The following is a 14,617-nucleotide window of genomic DNA, read 5'->3' as shown; positions in this document are numbered from 1 at the left end:
GGATTTGAACTGCCAACCTTCTGGTTAGCAGCCATAGCTCTTAGCCACTATGCCATCAGAGCTTCCATTGAACCACTAGGGCTCCTTACTTAGTGCTGCTTAAAAAACAATAACAACAACAAAAAAAACCCTGTTGTAGTCAAGTCTGACTCGTAGCAACCCTATACGACACACTAGAACTGCCCCTATAGTGTTTCCATGGCTGTAAATCTTTACAGGAGAGACTACCACATCTTTCTCCCATGGAGCAACCGGTGGATTCGAACCGCAGTTCTTTAGGTTAGCAGTTAATTGCTTAACCACTGCACCATGAGGGCTTCTTAGTGCTGGCAAACCGCTTGCTGCCTAGTCGATGCTGGTAAAAAAAAAAAGATGCTGGTAGGGCTTCTAAAATAAAGGTGATAGTCCTTCTGGGCATGATGGCCACCTGCAGGGCCTACTTCTGTTACCGCCCCAGTGGAGCTGGACCCTGGCCTCCTTGCATTCTCCACTAGATGGCGGTAGCTCCCCAGGCAGCAGACAAAGTAAGGCCTGGCCTGCTCACTCTGGCTCTTTGAGTTTCTCCTCTCAGGCCTGGCTCTCCATGAGTCCAGTGGCTGTGGGTGTGCCCAAGTGGCATGATGCCTGGGCTCCAGGGCACAGCTCGCTTCAACAGGATCCCTTTGCTTAGTGCCAGGGAGATGGGGAGCAATGGACCCTGACCTGAGCATTTGCCAGCGGTCACCCTTCTCCTCCCTGTCAGCCTCCCAGAGGCCCCTGACACAGGTTACCCTGCATCACCCCTCCACCAGGGACAGGAGTCTGGCCAGGCTGACACCTGCTCATCTCGTTGGCCCAGACAAGGTGCAGTGTGTGGCACTCGTCCCACTGCATCCTCCAGCGACCTCGCCACCCTGAGCATGAAGGTGCCTGCCCAGCAGCTGGTGACTCCAGTCCTGCTGGCCTGACAGGCCACTCATGCCCCGTCTGGGAGCTGCTTCTGCTCCAACCCTGGAGTGGGCAGCTCGATGTCTGTGCCTGCTCCTTGCCTCCTCTTTTCTTGACTTTGTCGAATGTGCCTCCACCTCAGCCAGGGTCCACAGGAGCAGTGCCCAGTGACTCAGCCCCTCTCCATTCTTGAGGAGTCTTGTTTACTCATTCGACAAACATTTATTGAGCAGTGAGGTTGTGTGTGCCAGGATGTGTCGTAGGCATCTGGCAGACAGACAGCTGTGAAGTGGACAGACTCAGTCCCTCGTGTCCGGAGCAGGCAGCTTGGTGTAGAATGAGATGTTAAACTTCACATTGCCCAATAATTGTTTAATTGCTCACTGAAGCTCCTAGTTTTGCAGTTTCAGTACATTGCTAGGAGGCAGGATTTCAGAGCAGGAGGGAGCATCGAAATCAAGCTAATATAACCCACCACCTCCGCCACCCTTTGAAAATGTCAAGATTCCAGACTCCCAGTCCAGTGCTGGCTCACTTGACTCAGGAGCCATGGTTGCAGTGGAGGCGAGGGAGAAGGGGGGAGGTTTCTATGAGGGCCTTCTGCGCAGGTGAACCCCCTCTCATCTCTGAACCACCTGCCCCTTCCTGGTGTTTGTTGATGAGTGAATGAATGAACCCTGGCAAGAGGCTTGCTGGACACTGTCCTTTCTCTGTGAGGAGATAGGGGCTCCCAAGCAGGCCCTGCCTGCCTTCCTGGCTCCCATCCTGGGAGGGGGAGCGGGTCCGCCCAGTGCCCTTCCTGCCGCCACCGCCGCAGCTTCTCTTGGCGCCCTCTTGGCAGCAGAACACAGGGCATCCAGAGCGGGTGGCAACTCGCCCCGCCAAGGGCTCGGAGCGGCGGGTGATAGGCGCTGGGGGGACGCGGAGATAGACAGACAGATAGCGCTCCCCACCCCGGCCCCCGCCCCCACCTTTCCCACGCGGCGGCCGAACGGAGCCGCTCAGACCCGGCGCGCGCTCCTGCCCCTCGCTCGGCCGGGGACTGTGGTCCTCTTTCTCCGCCCTCGGCAGCTGTCCAAGCCCTCTGAACCCTTAGCAGTCCGCCCCGGGGGTCTGACTTTGGAAAAGACCACAGAGCCCCTGCACACTTCTCCGCCTGACACGGTCTACGAAGGAGACCCCTCCTCGGGGCTTGGCCAGACGCCCGGCTCGGGAGGCTGCAGAGCGCCGGGAAGGCCGCCAGGGGACGCGCTGGCCCTGCGTGTTCCTCTGATGCCTTAGCCTCACTAGGTTGGGGAAGGGGACGGGAGGAAAATTGAGGGGGGCAGGCCTGTATGTAACCCTGATGGCAGAAGTTGTTTGAGGCTAGAATTGAGATTTTGAGGAGCTCCTCTTTCCCCAAAGAAAGGCAGAGAGCAGCATTGGGGATGGAATGGAGAACCGGGCTAGGAGTCAGGAACAGCTAGTATGGCCTAGGGCCTGACAAGACTAGGAGTTGGGGGTCCCCAGGGAGGGGAGCCTCTTCTTCAGGTCTTTCTTGGGGATAAAGGGCCCAATGGGGCACCAGGGAGCCCATGTACTGGGAATTGGGAAGGTGTTGAAAGTTTTATGTACATTTTCGCACAGCTACACATTCACACGCACTCACACTGTTGGCCCGGCCTCCCACTCACACTGCCCTACACACCCACCCACACAGCTACATGTTCTCACACACACACTCCTATACACATGTATGTCTTGGTATATTGTGAATTCTCACATCATACATCCCAAGTACACCCGCTGCATACACTGGGTCTCTAAAAATGGACACACTCGTTCAGTGCAGCCCTTAAATTCATAAAATCTGCCCCCAAACCTACTGAAGCACACAGTCAGAGATCCAGCCTGTGACCCCTCAGCCTCATGGGGACCCCACTGTCCTGCTCATCCTAGCAAGCCTGGATAAGCTCTGCAGCTGACACACACAGTTGCAGAGATAACTCTGGTATGGTCACAGACTGTGCACCCCCATCCTCCCCATAAGCTCCTAAATCTGCACACCTGGCCAGGCCCTCTCCAACAGATTTTCACAGGGCCAAATTCTGACTTTCACAGACCCTGGGCACTTTTTCCTTGCAGTCCTCTTCCTCTTTAAAATAATTTTTAAATTAGATTTTATGACTGCATTGGCATAAAGACAATATATTAATACTATATATCCAAACTTTTTTTGACCTAAAATTTCTTTTTTTCTTCTTCTGATCTTAAATGATAACTTTTCACGGGCCTCTAAAAGCATTGTGGGCCACTCTACTATGTCTACTGTACCGAATGGGTAAGTGGGCCCTGGGCCCTCCCCGCTTTTAATGGGTCCTTCCCATTTTTAAATGACACTCTTGTCTGCCTGTCATTAGCACAACACATACATACCACCTTGGACCACCTCCCTCCACAAACACTCAATGGGCAAATTCCTGCTCACCTGAGCCCACCCCCCAGGCCCCAGTCAGAGAGCCAGACTGACAGACCCTGGGGGCTCTGCAGAGTCACCCTCCCCCCAGCTCCCTCCTTCAGAGACACATGGGTTTATCTGGGCTAAGGGAGAGCGACAGGAGGAGGAGCAGCAGTGAGGGGTGTGTGTGTGTGTGTGTGTGTGTGTGTGTGTGTTTTGGGTAACAACAAAGAATGGAGGAGAGACGGGAGAGAGAGCGCAAGAGCATGTTTTGCCTCGAAGGCAACACTTGCAGCCAATCAGCGCACTGGAGCCTCCCTCTCAGACTCCACTATTGAGTCTATAACCGGCTGGCCGGGCGGAGCTGGCAGTATTTGACTGTGGCTTGGGACGCGACGAGAGGCGCGCGGCGACTGCGGGACGGACAGCAATGGTCTGAGCGCCCCTTGGCCACCCCCTCCCCCGAGACGCGGCCGGGCCCACCCCTCACCCTCCGGACACACACCCCCGCCTCGTCTCCAGCGCCTCCCCAGCTCTCTCGCCGGCGCTCCTCTTCGGAGGCCAGCACGGGGAAGGCGCGGCGGCCGCCAGGATGAGTGGCTCCTTTGATCGCAAGCTCAGCAGCATCCTCACCGACCTCTCCAGCTCGCTTAGCTGCCATGCAGGCTCCAAGGACTCGCCCACTCTGCCTGAGTCCTCTGTGACCGACCTGGGCTACTACAGCGCGCCCCAGCACGACTACTACTCTGGGCAGCCGTATGGCCAGACCGTGAACCCCTACACCTACCACCACCAGTTCAATCTCAACGGGCTTGCAGGCACTGGCGCTTACTCGCCCAAGTCGGAATATACCTATGGAGCCTCCTACAGGCAATACGGAGCATACCGGGAGCAGCCGCTGCCTGCCCAGGACCCAGGTGAGGACCAGGGGGTCGCTGGGAGGTGGCAAACACAAGATTCCCGAGGAGAGAAAGACAGGAAACTGCAGCAGAAATCTAGGGAAGACTTGAGGATGAGGAATTTACTGCCAAGAATTAGAAAAGGTGGGCTAGATGACCCCAGAGGGTCACCTTCCAGTCCCGAGAGACTGTGCGCGTTTGGGACGCTATGCGCGCAGGACCCCGGCATCTCGGGTGCGGATCTCGGTGAGCTGGGTGAGAAAGGAGAGGCTGGAGATTGTCAGGGAACCTCCTAATGGAGGTGATTTCCAGGGCTCTTCGGCAGGGTGTCCTTGACAATGTCTCAGAGAACTTGGAAGTGGGCCTTGGAGGCTGGAGGCTCTGTTGATCCCTTTGGGTCCGGGATGGGGAGACAGGGCAGTACTGAGGGGGACGTGGAGAGAGGCCTGATGGGCTTAAGCAAAACGAAGGAAGGCAGAGACTGAGAGGTGCAGAAGCTGAAAAAGAGAAATGAGACAGCAAGAGAGAGAGGTGGAGGGTCAGAGAGAGATAGGATGGAAGAAAGGAACAGAGAAAAAGAAAGGAAGGGAGGGACGGAGGAAGAAAGAGAGGAGTAGGAAAGAGGCTGTATATGATCCTTGCAACTTCTCTGTAAATCTGAAACTATTCTAAAATAAAGAGTAAGAGAAAGGAAAAATGAAAGAAAAGGAAGGAAGGACAAGAAGGATGGTGAGACACGACAGCTGGCGCTGTGGGGGTGAGAAGGCGAGGCCAGCAGCGGGTGGAGAGGAGCTGCCCCGCCAGAGGCGAGCCGGGAGGCGTCATGCGCGAAGCGGCGGCGGCCTGCGCCTGGGCTGTTGCTGGCGCCGGGGACGGCGCTCGGGGGGCCGGGCGCGGAGCTGGGAGTGCCGCGTAGTGGGCGGCCGCCGGCTCCGGCTAGGTTGCAGCGGCTCCTCCCGGGGCGCCGGAGGGCGATCCCTCGGCAGGGAAGTCCTGGGCGGGTCAGGGACCCGCGGGGCCTGGAGGGCGCGGGGGTTCGCAGGCTGAGGCTGAGCTGTCCTCCACCCGGTGCGTTGCCCCCAGTGTCGGTGAAGGAGGAGCCGGAAGCCGAGGTGCGCATGGTGAATGGGAAGCCCAAGAAGGTCCGAAAGCCGCGTACCATCTACTCCAGCTACCAGCTAGCAGCCCTGCAGCGCCGTTTCCAGAAGGCCCAGTACCTGGCGCTGCCGGAGCGCGCCGAGCTGGCTGCGCAGCTGGGCCTCACGCAGACACAGGTGAGTGCTGGGCCGTCGAGGGTCGCGGGGGCCAAGTGGGAGCACGCGGGACCCCAAGGCTCCCCACTTGCCGCAGAGCCTGGTTGGCCTTCTCCAGTCCCTGCAGGAGTGTGGAGTGGGGAGGGGGGGCTCCAGTTCCAACTTCTGTCGGAAGTTTTTGTTAGCACGTGCATAGGTGTGCATATTTACCAATTTGTGCAACTGTATATGTCTGTCACAGAGAGGTGCCCTCCTCCTTTTACCCCCAGAATTCCCAGCATGCACAGCCCCCCAACAGTGCTGGGTCACTCACTTAATAGGAGCTCACATTATGTTTCTTCCAGACTAGGCATGTGGGGGGGAGGTGTAAGTGTGCATGTGTACATACACCTGTGTATGTTTGCACATGGACTGGTGAGCCTGTGTACACGTGGGAATGCTTACATAAGGAGTGCAACCCTTCAAGGGTCATTGTGTGTTCACTTGTGTTTATAGATGGAGGGGCACGTGTGTACACCTGTGAGCATGTGTACAAAAAATTGTGCTTGTATCAAAGCACCACATTCCAGCTCAGCACTCAAATGCTCCAGCCCTCCCTCTGCCCAGAGCAAAGAGGAGAGGTTTCTGGCCAAAGGAGGATGGAGACTTAGAGGTGGGAGCTCCCCCCTCCCATTCCCAACCTGCCCCCAAAGCCCCTGGCAGCCTGTCTCTGCTCAGAGGAGGAGTGGCGGATGCCTGGCTCCCTGCAGGTGTTGACAGGCGGGCCTAGGTTGCGGCTGCGTGGGGCCCAGTCCTCTGGGAATCTGGGTCACCCAGTGAGGAGCTGATTCATTGTTTGTACCAGTCACAGGGTGGGGAGAGGCAGGGGAGATACCCCAAGGGAAATTTGGGGAAGCATGGCTCACCTGCTTCTGGGTCCCCAGGTTACCCCCATTAGCTAACCCAGTCCAAGAGGGCGTCTCCATGCCCAAGAGCATGTCCGTGGGTCCTCATGTTTGTGGGTGTTTATCTGGGTGTATCTGTGCCTGTGTGTATCTTTACAGCCTGGTGGCTGTGTGAAGTTGTGAGTGGGTTTGTGGCTGCATGCGGAGAGGTGTTTGTGGGTGTGTGTTTGTGTATGTCTGCAGCTCTGCTTATGAGTATCTAATGTGAACAAAATGCCACAAACTGCTTCCCCCTACCTGGGCTGCCTTTTATTGAGCACTTATTAAGTGCCAAGCTGGTCTAAATTCTTTATATGTACTGTATTCACTTATTTGAGCTTCATAATGACCCTCTGAGATAGGTAATAGTATTATCATCATCCCTGTTTTGTAGACGGAAAGCCGAGAACCAAAGAGGGTAAGTAACTTGCCCACAGTAGCACACTTAGTGAGTGGCAGAACAGAATTTGCATGGTCGAATGTTCCTAGCTGCGGTTCTACCCTAGGTCAGTAAAAGGTGCTGGCCTGGAAGTCAGGACACCCAGGTTCTGCCTGTCTCTTGCCCTATGACTTTGGGTGCTGGCCTTACCCCCTAGGCTGGGTTCCCTGCAGAGTGTTCCCTCAGCATTCTCAGAGGCTAACCAGCTCCCCTGTTCCTCTCCCGCCCAGGTGAAAATCTGGTTCCAGAACCGCCGCTCCAAGTTCAAGAAGCTCTACAAGAACGGGGAGGTGCCCCTGGAGCATAGCCCCAACAACAGTGATTCCATGGCCTGCAACTCACCACCGTCACCTGCCCTCTGGGACACCTCCTCCCACTCCACTCCGGCCCCTGCCCGCAGCCAGCTGCCCCCGCCGCTCCCATACAGCGCCTCCCCCAGCTACCTAGATGACCCCACCAACTCCTGGTACCACGCTCAGAACCTGAGTGGACCCCACTTACAGCAACAGCCGCCTCAGCCGGCCACCCTGCACCACGCCTCCCCTGGGCCCCCGCCCAACCCTGGGGCTGTGTACTGAGCACCCCGCCTGGCCTGAACTCCCCACGAAGGACCCCCGGGACCAGGCAGAAGGCATCTCCGTCCTAGCTGACACTCAGGAACCCTCGAGGAGCACAGGGGAAAGCGCACCTCCTTTCCCCCTCCCTTGTCCCTCTCTCCAGGGACTCAAGCGCTTCCAGAAGAAATTCGCATGGACCAAGGATGGCCCCTGAGCCTCCCACTCCCTGCCCAGGTACTGGAGCGCCCCTCCAGATATTGGGGTATTCCACTCCAGCTGGGACAGCTGTTCCCGTTCTGCTCCAGGAGCCTGGATCGGCTTTAAATGATGGCTCATCGCCTTTCAGTTTCTGAAACTTAGTACCTGTGCCCTGCACTGGCCACCTAGGGGATAGGGGAGACTGTGGAGCACGCGCAGGATGCTCGTGGGCTGGGGCACCAGGCACCGTGGGATCCTGGAGCCTCCCAGTCCTGGTTCCTCCTAAGCTATTTGTGACCTTCCCCTTCCCCAGCAACCCCTCTGCCAAAAAGACATTGGACATTGTGACTGGGACTCAGGGGGAGGGACCTGAACCGCCCCCCCCCCCGCACTTCTAGCCCTCATTTAAGAATTGAGGGTTAAACCAAAGAAACCCCCCCACATGAGAGAAGCGGTTTATATTTGTGGCTTTAGAGAGAAGAACGAAAGGAGGCTTCTCTCTCCTCTCTCGGCCTCTGTTCTGGGGGAGCTGGAGGGGAAAGTCTCCAATGTCTTGCCTAAGGATCTGTTTCTTCTTCTGTGTACAGGACTTTGCACAACTTTGGTTTTAAAAGCTGTTGAAAAATAGGAAAACAAAGGGCATTGTTAACAGATAGGGCCAAATCTCCTCTTAAGCGGGCACCTCTGCTCCGCCCCTACCCCCCTCCCACCTCTTCCTCTCCTCCAGTAAGTTGGCAGTTTGGGCGCCAACCCCCAAAGCTCCAAAGAGACATACTAGGCAAGACAGACCCCCAACATTCCCTTTCTGATGGTCTTGGAAGCAGATTATTCCCAGCGAGTTGGAGAACGTCGGGTGAGGTGCATGGGACAGAGGGGGAGGGTTATATCTCTGGTGCCTTTAGGGGTGAGGGAGCGGCTGTCTCTTGGGACTGCTCCTCCCTCGCCCAGACGTCCCCCCAAAGCTAACCCTCCTCCACCCCCGATGTGGTAAAACATGGAAGCAAAGACGAGGTGGACGACTGGAGCTATATATATAGTATGTATTTTTTTAAGAGCAACAGAGAGAAGTAGCCTCCTCCCTACTGTGGTTTCCTATTTATGTGACCCTTTCCTCCTGGACCGAGCTGCATTGCAAGTTAGAGAGAGTGGGATGTGGGCTCCTGCTGGATTTGGGGTTGGTGGGAAGTACAGGAGTGGGAAGAGGCAATGGGTCTCGAAGAGTCCCACTTCAAAGGGACAGGAACGAAGCCAGCTCCCACCCCCTCCCAGCCTTCCCGTTTCTGCTTTCTTACTGGACCCATCTTTATATATAACGTTAATAAAAAAAAAAAAGAAGAGAACAACCACTGAGTTCTTTGAATTGGAGACTAGTGGCAGGCAGCTCTCAGAGGAGGGCCTGGGAGTTGGGGAAGGTGTTTGGGAGTGAAGGAAATCTGAACCTCCAGCAGCTCCTAGGGGTGTCACACGGCCCTGGCAACTCACTGCTGGGGCTCTGGGCTGGGCTGGGCCTGACCCCAGGTGGTAGATGCTCCTCCTGACTGCATGGCTGCCCTCAACCTGGGCAGGTCTAGGTGGGTGTGAGGCTTCCGCTGTGGCCTCCCTGACTCCACTCGGCTTGGTGGCTTGGCGTTCCCTGCCAGCCAGCTGCCCTCTGCCATCGCTGCTGGGTCACCTCAGGGCTGCTCTTTGATCTTGAGCTCACATGCAGACGTGCTTGCACATGCGTGTAAACCCCCTATCTCCACGCCCAGGCACTCCCTGGCCCCTCACCCTCTGTCTATCCCTTTCAGCTTGGGGTGAGGGTGGGGCTCAGGCAGGGGGAACACCACTGCTCCTGCAGCTGGCAGGGACCCCAGGCTTCTGAGAGCCAGGCGGGGAATGGAAGCAAACAGCCAAGGTGGGTTCTGAGTTTTCTATCCTGGGGAGGGCTCAGGCCCTGACTCAGAGTCCTCTTGCTGCTGCCACAGACTCCCTGGGCCAGCATGGCTGCCTCTCCCCACTGTCTGTACTGCCCAGTGCCAAGGTTTGGGGTGGAAAGCTGGAGGTGGAATGAGTGGAGCTATGAGTGAGTGACACATCCAGGCACAGATGGGAGACGGAGAGTGGATGGAGCCTCTCTCATATGCATACACACAAATGCACCAAGGCACGCGACGCCACCTCTCTTTTGTCACACACACAAGGACGCCCACTTTGAGGCAAATGTGTCATACTCATGCAGGCACATATCTAGACAAACACACACACACCTGAGGCACACAGCAGCATCACATAAACGTACAAAGCCCGAGCCATTAACAGTTCAAGAGGCACAGGTCCCCAGTAGACAGGTGCACAAGCACATGTCAGTCAGGTCACCCAGCATCACACAGAATACACACACACGCACACACACACAGGCAGAGGCACCTATGTGTTATGGAAACAGCCTTGGATGGAACATTAGCCACACCGCCCAGCAGCCGAGGTGACCCAGCTCAGCCTGCCACCTCCCCATCAGGCCCTCAGTTTCCTCATCTGTCAAATAGGGATAACAGTCCCCACCCTGTTGACGTTTGGGGCTGCTGTGCTACACAAGGGCCAGTAAGGAGGAGGAGGAGGCAAAAGGAGCTGGTCTCAAGCTCACATAAGGGACTTGTTAGACAGTCACAGCCAGACGGGTGAGGGGTTCTCCGGGCAGGGATCCAGAGCTGTGGGGACCCCTCCCCGCCCGGATTCCATGCCTTTCCCTCTCAGAAGGCAGGGCTTCCTCTCCCCCCGCCCCTCCAGAGGGAGATGCAAGGGAGAAGGGCCTTCAGCTCATGGACGCCAGCCGGGTTGGCGAGGGTTAAGGTGGCAGCTGCCAGGCGGGGCTGAGCTGAGCAGTTTGGTTTGAGGGCTGCGTGCAGGCAGGAGCAGCGAGGCGGCAGCCGGGCAGACTTGCTGGAGACACTGCATTTTATTAGGGCTGGGCTGCCAGCAAAGGGAGGGAGAGGGAAAAAAAAAAAAAGGGCAGAAAGAGAGAGGAAGGAAGGAGGGAGGGCGGGCGGGCAGGCGGCTGCGGGATGAAAGGATGTTGTAAGCTTTCTAATTCCTCCGTGCTCATCCCTGATCTGTCAGGCTGGATTAACTGCCCTGGTGACCTCCCTTGGGGGTCAGCCCCACCCCTCACCTCCCCTTCCTCCTCTCCTCACCCCCAGACCAGGCAGGCTATCCTTTAAGGCCTGCCTTTTTGTGGGGGGGCCCACGGGGCAAGGGGTTGGGTGAGAGACCTGAGGCACGCTGAGCCATGGTAGGGCTGCTGACCACATCTTCTGCCAGGTGTTTCTTGACTACACCCATTGCCTCATGACAACCTTTGGGGAAGACGCAGGGGGATAACTAGGGAACCCCAGTCTGCCCTGAAGGTCGCTGTTCCCCAAACCATGGGAACAACTGGCCTTTGCTAAGCTCTGACTTTATGGGAGGCACTTGCCATGTGATCCTCACGACAGCCAGGGAACTGCATGGATGGTGCCCATTTTTTGGATGGGAAAATTGAGGCTCAGAGAGATTAGGTCTCTGTTGAGCTCTCGTGGCAGTGCTGGAATTGGAACCCAGGTTTGTCTGGAGCTTGGGTGCTCTTAAACACTGGGCTTTTCTGCATCTCAATTTACTAAAAGGCCCCAGGGCACAGTGTCAGAGAGCGGGACCCACCGCAGCCCCACCCTTCCCAGCTGCCTGCTCTCCTCTCTGAAAGGGGGTGGAGGGCTGGTCTTCTTCCCCAGGGCTGGTCCTAGGAAAAGCTTAACACTGTGGTCAGGAATCTGCACACTGCAGTCAGCTGACCTGGATTTGGAGCCTACCTCCACCACTTGACTGGCTGTGTGACCTTGGGCAAGTCACTTAACTTCTCTAAGCCTCAGTTTCCTCATCTGTAGTGTAAGGATAATGCTACCTACCTAGCGAGGTTGTTGAGAGGATTAAATGGGATAAGGTGAGTAAAATGCTTAGCAAGGTACCCAGTGCATAGTAAGTGCCGCTCAGGTAATGGGAATTGCTGCCGCTGACAATGGTGAGGGGGATGATGTGGCTTCCTCCCCACCTTGCCTTCTGCCCCATCCAACCCCACCCCACCACCGGTTCAGACCCAGGCCCCAAGCTGCATTAGCCATATTGGTTGAGCCAGCCATCTCCAAGTGCACTCAGGAAAGGAATAATTCAACCAATATTTATTGCGCAGTTGCTTTGCACCAGGTATTGCTCTGGGTGATGGTCCAACAGATGACTTAAGCCTGGTGGAGGGAGGCACAGCCTCTGTTGGGGGCTTCAGGGTTAGCAGCAGGGCCCACCCTAGAGAGGCCCAGAGCTAGGCAAACCAGGAGCGCAGTTAGGGGAGGATTATACAGGCTGCCAGAGAGAGGGCAGGGGGCGTTGGTGTGGTGGATGGGAAGAAAACCTGGGAAGGCTTCATAGGAGAGGTGGTATTTGAATTATGCCTTGAAAGAAGGGTGGAAACATCATGACAGGCAGAGATGTAGTTCTGGAGAATATGTTCCTGATTTCCCTGGGGACTCCATCTGTGGAGTAATCCCCACCCAGGACTGCATAGGATGGGAGAGCCTGAAAGCAATAAAGACATGGATCATGCTAGGGCCAATGCTGAAGGGAAGGGCAGGTCTCTAAGTCCTTCCCCGGATGTTGGGCTCAGAAAAGGGTCAGGGTCCGGCAGTCCCAGTCATGCTAGGAGCTGCCTGACACCTTGAGCTTGGGGAAAGGAAGCTCTTTGCCCTTCTTTTGGGAGGAGACAGTCCCTATCCTCATGGGAAGTGGGTGAGAGGGATAGTCCCTAACCCTGTCCCTGAGGGCCCCTCCCTGGCAGGAGTCCCAAGCACTAGGGAAAGACCCCACCCCAATTCCGCCTCCACAATCCCCCTTAGCAATATACCGTCACTACCACCTATCCCCCCGTCCCGCAGAGCCACCACCCAGAGGTGCTGATAGGAAGGGGGCTTCTAGACAGCTGGGGTGAGGATCGGTGATGCTCAGCTTTCCACCACCCTGCTCCAAGCCCCTAGGTGAGGGCTCTGGCTGGCAAAGTCAGGCTGAGTTGCATCAACCAAGCCCAGAGGGGATTGGAGTTGAGGGGAAGGGGGGACAAACGGAGGAGGAGAAGGGGAGCCTTCAGCCAGCACCCTGGCCTCTGTTTTTCCAGCTTTAATTGCAGCGTTAATCACCTTAATAAGCTGTTTACCAACCACCAGCAGCCTGAGACTGGGAGACTCAGAAGCCAAAAAGTGCTTGGAGGTGAGTTTCCTTGGCCCCAGGGAAGGGGGCCAGGAGAACAGGGTTGATGGAAGCCCTGGTGGGGCTTGGGGCAGAGGGAGCAGGTGGGGGACTTTCAGGAGAAGGCTGGAGTCAGGAAGTCTGTTGAAGGCCAGCCTCAAGCTTGCTTCAATTGTGCCCCACTTAGCAGAGGGTACCTGCACCCCCTTGAGGAACCTTGAGATGACTTCCTCAGTGAAACCTTCCCTGACCTCCAGCCGGGGTCCTCAGCTCCTATCCTGCTCCTTTGTCACTCGGCCATCCTTGTCACTACTAATTCAGTGACTCTTACCAGGCTTTTGGCTCCCCTTGTTTCCTGTGTCATCCCACTCATGGCACTGGTACTTTTGTCCACCCTGGGGAGGGGTGCTGGACTGAAAGCTGAGGGACCTGCAGCTGTATTTCATACACAGGTGCCTGGGGGCACAGCTGGGGAGGGTCTGAACTAGAAACATCAGGAATGAGGGCAGGTTGAGCATGTTCACCTGGACACTCCCCTTCCTGTGCTTCTAACACAGGCTGGAGTAGCAGAATGTTCAGCTAACTTCAAGTATGTGAATAAATGAATAAAGTGACCGAGAGTTCTTGGGACCCCTCCCACAATCCTTTTCTCAGCATTGGCTCCCACTCCCATCAGATGAGGGGCTGGGAGGCTGAGGTGGGGTGATAACTGCCCCCTTCTAGGCTGCTGTAGGTTAAATGAGATGACACTGAGCCGGTGCCCAATCACCGCTCCTGAATGACTGCAGGAATTAACAGTGATTGTACCTTCACTCTACATTGTCTCCCTTAATCATCGGGAAACTGAGCACAGAGAGACCATATGACTCGCCCAAGGTCACACAGTGAAAGAGAAGTGTAAAATGAGTGCCTGGGCTTCCTGGAGGTGGGAGAGACTATGGAAACTGACCTGCTGTGCCCCAGAAGAGCCCTGGGAAGAAGCTCAGAGGCAGAGAAGCACTAGGGAGAGGTCTGGAGTGGGGAACCTGAGAGAAGGAGGGGCTTAGGGGCTCCTAACAGTCAGAATAGGCACCCTGGAAGAAGGCAAACTCAGGAGGGGGTCTGGGACAGGTGGGGCCTTGAGGTCCAAATTCCTGGGTCGTCCCCTGGGGCAAATCGGAGCAGGATTGGAAGTGTCTGCTGAGTAAGCAGGGAATGGAGACTCCACACCCTGGAGGATTAGCTGGGGCGGGGGAGGGGACATCCCCCCATCCTGGGCAGTTCACCTTGCACCTGGCAAACGGCAGCAGCGTGCCCTTTCCTGCGCACCGAAGGCGCCTGGCCACGTCATGCGACGCGTGTGGCACTGTCCTCCTCCCACCCCTGGGGCCAGTCAGGCCTGCCTTAAGCTCAGGAATCACCAGTGGGGGTGGGGGTGACACACCCTCGGCTAGGGAAGGGTAGGGGGCAGGAGGCCAGAGGGAGCAGAAGGTGGCTGGGAAGGAAGGAAAGCAGGGGACTTAGATCCTTCCAAGATCTGGACAGAAGGTGCTAACTGAGTTCCTACTGTGCACCAGGCCCTGTGTCAGGAGCTTTGACATGCAGCCGCATTAGTCCTTAGAACTGCCTGGCAAGGTCAGTGTCATCATTATCCCATCTCACAAAAGAGATAACTGAGCCTTAACCAAAAAACCAAACTCTTTGCTGTCAAGTCGATTCCGACTCATAGAGACCCTATGAGGCTTGATAGTTTCCTCCAAA

At 56.3% G+C, this 14,617-nt stretch overlaps 1 protein-coding gene across 1 annotated transcript; it reads left to right on the top strand.

Annotated features, from left to right (window-relative positions):
• The first annotated feature begins 3,580 nt into the window (after positions 1-3,580).
• DLX3 (distal-less homeobox 3) lies at positions 3,581-9,217 on the top strand. The gene is made up of 3 exons (XM_064271195.1): positions 3,581-4,281; positions 5,347-5,537; positions 7,109-9,217. The coding sequence occupies exons 1-3, from the start codon at positions 3,957-3,959 to the stop codon at positions 7,454-7,456; spliced, it is 864 nt and encodes a 287-aa protein (XP_064127265.1). The 5' UTR covers positions 3,581-3,956; the 3' UTR covers positions 7,457-9,217.
• Positions 9,218-14,617: the final 5,400 nt, after the last annotated feature.

This window comes from Loxodonta africana, chromosome 18 (assembly GCF_030014295.1).
Source record: "Loxodonta africana isolate mLoxAfr1 chromosome 18, mLoxAfr1.hap2, whole genome shotgun sequence".
In the NCBI taxonomy this organism is placed as follows: Eukaryota; Metazoa; Chordata; class Mammalia; order Proboscidea; family Elephantidae; genus Loxodonta; species Loxodonta africana.
The sequence above is the reverse complement of the archived record's forward strand: the minus strand, read 5'-3'. Positions and strand labels throughout refer to the sequence as shown.

Excerpts from the sequence above, each read along its gene's own strand:
- DLX3 (XM_064271195.1), top strand. The coding sequence starts at position 3,957 with ATGAGTGGCTCCTTTGATCGCAAGCTCAGCAGCATCCTCACCGACCTC. Across the intron at positions 4,282-5,346 it reads GCTGCCTGCCCAGGACCCAG|TGTCGGTGAAGGAGGAGCCG; the intron begins GTGAGGACCAGG and ends CGTTGCCCCCAG. Across the intron at positions 5,538-7,108 it reads TGGGCCTCACGCAGACACAG|GTGAAAATCTGGTTCCAGAA; the intron begins GTGAGTGCTGGG and ends TCTCCCGCCCAG.